The following is a 2,062-nucleotide window of genomic DNA, read 5'->3' as shown; positions in this document are numbered from 1 at the left end:
AATAATAATAATAATAATAATAATAATAATAATAATAATAATAATAATAATAATAATAATAATAATAATAATAATAATAATAATAATATTAATAATAATAATAATAATAATAATAATAATAATAATAATAATATTAATAATAATAATAATAATAATAATAATAATAATAATAATAATAATAATAATAATAATAATAATAATAATAATATTAATATTAATTAAAATACATGGAAGTTAATCTACCTATCTCTAAACTGAGAAGGCTCCACATCAAAGTACGATCTCAGTACATCAATATGAGCATAGGTATTGATGAACCTCTGGGTTGACTGCTTACCAGCCTGCCACAACTAGGAGGAAATAAATAAATAAATAAATAATGTAGAGTGATCAGTGTGTGTGTGTCTAGAGGTGAGTATCAGTAATGTAATACCTGAGTCCCTTGATATCTGCCCTCAGCTTCACCTCAAGCAGATATCTCAGTCCTCAGGTATTACATTACTTATACACACATACCTCCATCATATTAATTTCAACAAAATTGAGTCACATGCACATCCTTTGCCCACGCTAATCACTGACAAGGCCAAAAGATCAAGAATTAGACTCAAAGGATACACCAAAAGAAAATTACCAACAAACCCAAACCAAGAATTACTCTGGTTTGTTATTATAAGTACATGTCAATGAATACAATTAAGGACAACCCACGATAGCCTTTACAAAAAACTACCCTACATAAACACTGCCTGACACCGACTGGGTCATGTCTAGTACTGCTCGTGACAGCAATAGGTTCCGTAAAAACGGAAATTTTTGGAGGACGGACATTAAGAGTATCACTGACTCTTGATGGAAGCCCAGCAGTGTTCATTAATTATTGACAATATATTCAGTTTTGATTTATTGCTAAGAACTTCGTGTTGAAATTTTGCAAATTTTTTTAGAAAAAAAAACAAATTAAAACTTGCCAATTACGTTGTAAAAGGTAATAAAATTAATTAATTAAATTTAGCCAAAATCAGAATCAGCACTCTCACTCACGGCCTTTACATGATAAAGGGTCTCTAACTTTATGATGATGAGCATGATTCAAATTACAAACAATATTTTCAAACATTTTAAAATCATTTAAAGTTAATATACACACTTGCTTACATGTCCAGCCATTTCTTTACTCAGCTGTGATCTTAAATCATCAGTCAACAACCCATCACCTCCTCCTCCTCCTCTACTGGAGGCAGAGAAAGAAACATGACACAATGAAGTACATGAACAGTATTATAACTGATAGTCACACAGTATAAAATGATGTGGATACTAATGTAGTGGCAATACTAAATTAATTATTAACCATAAACGCTAGTGCTCCAACCCACGATACAAAAACTACATACACAACATAGCTATAATAGTACCGATATGAATTGAACTCTAAACTCTTAACTGTATTACCTCTCATTAGTTGATTCAGGACTGATGTTAGTCTCTAAAGGAGGAATTACATTAGTACCACTGGCTTGCTCCTGCAGTTGAAAAGATTAATAAATACAGAAATATTATATTTATTACCTGGCCCTCTCCTATATCTATATACCAATCCTGCTCTGCCTTTTCAGGACCTTTAGAATCCTGTTCCTCCTCAAGATCCGCCATGTTTATTAAGCCACGCCTTTTAAAGGTGGGGTAAAAGACGACGTCATATTACGTTTGCTGGAAAAGAGGGCGTAGCTGCTAGGGTCAAAATGGCGTCCGGTGGCGAGGGCAGAAACGTGTTGCAGTTCCTTCCTTTCAGCAGTAGCCTTGACCCGGGATTCTGGCACGAATTAGGGAAGAGGAAACTTGAAGAGTATCAGTTAAGAGAGGACCCGGTCCCTATCAGGGGCAGCTATGGCAACTACAGGAACATTAGCACTCCTTTCCTATCCCTGGATTATACTGCTTTTGATGTGGGATCAGAGCCTACTGGACTAGAATTCCCTTCTCCTGGTCTCCTACGAAACGTGAACACAATCGCCTCCTTCAACAACATTGACAAGAAGGAGTTACTTGATACCTGTGG

At 34.4% G+C, this 2,062-nt stretch overlaps 1 protein-coding gene across 1 annotated transcript; it reads right to left on the bottom strand.

Annotated features, from left to right (window-relative positions):
* Positions 1 to 239: 239 nt before the first annotated feature.
* On the bottom strand, positions 240 to 1,668 carry LOC109591319 (protein YIPF3-like). Its single transcript, XM_020007075.1, has 4 exons — positions 1,573 to 1,668; positions 1,456 to 1,526; positions 1,159 to 1,234; positions 240 to 350 (listed from the first exon to the last, which is right to left on the bottom strand). The coding sequence occupies exons 1-4, from the start codon at positions 1,654 to 1,656 to the stop codon at positions 240 to 242; spliced, it is 342 nt and encodes a 113-aa protein (XP_019862634.1). The 5' UTR covers positions 1,657 to 1,668.
* Positions 1,669 to 2,062: the final 394 nt, after the last annotated feature.

This window comes from Amphimedon queenslandica, unplaced genomic scaffold (genome assembly GCF_000090795.2).
Source record: "Amphimedon queenslandica unplaced genomic scaffold, v1.1 AMPQUscaffold_8461_Cont19595, whole genome shotgun sequence".
NCBI lineage: Eukaryota > Metazoa > Porifera > Demospongiae > Haplosclerida > Niphatidae > Amphimedon > Amphimedon queenslandica.
The sequence above is the reverse complement of the archived record's forward strand: the minus strand, read 5'-3'. Positions and strand labels throughout refer to the sequence as shown.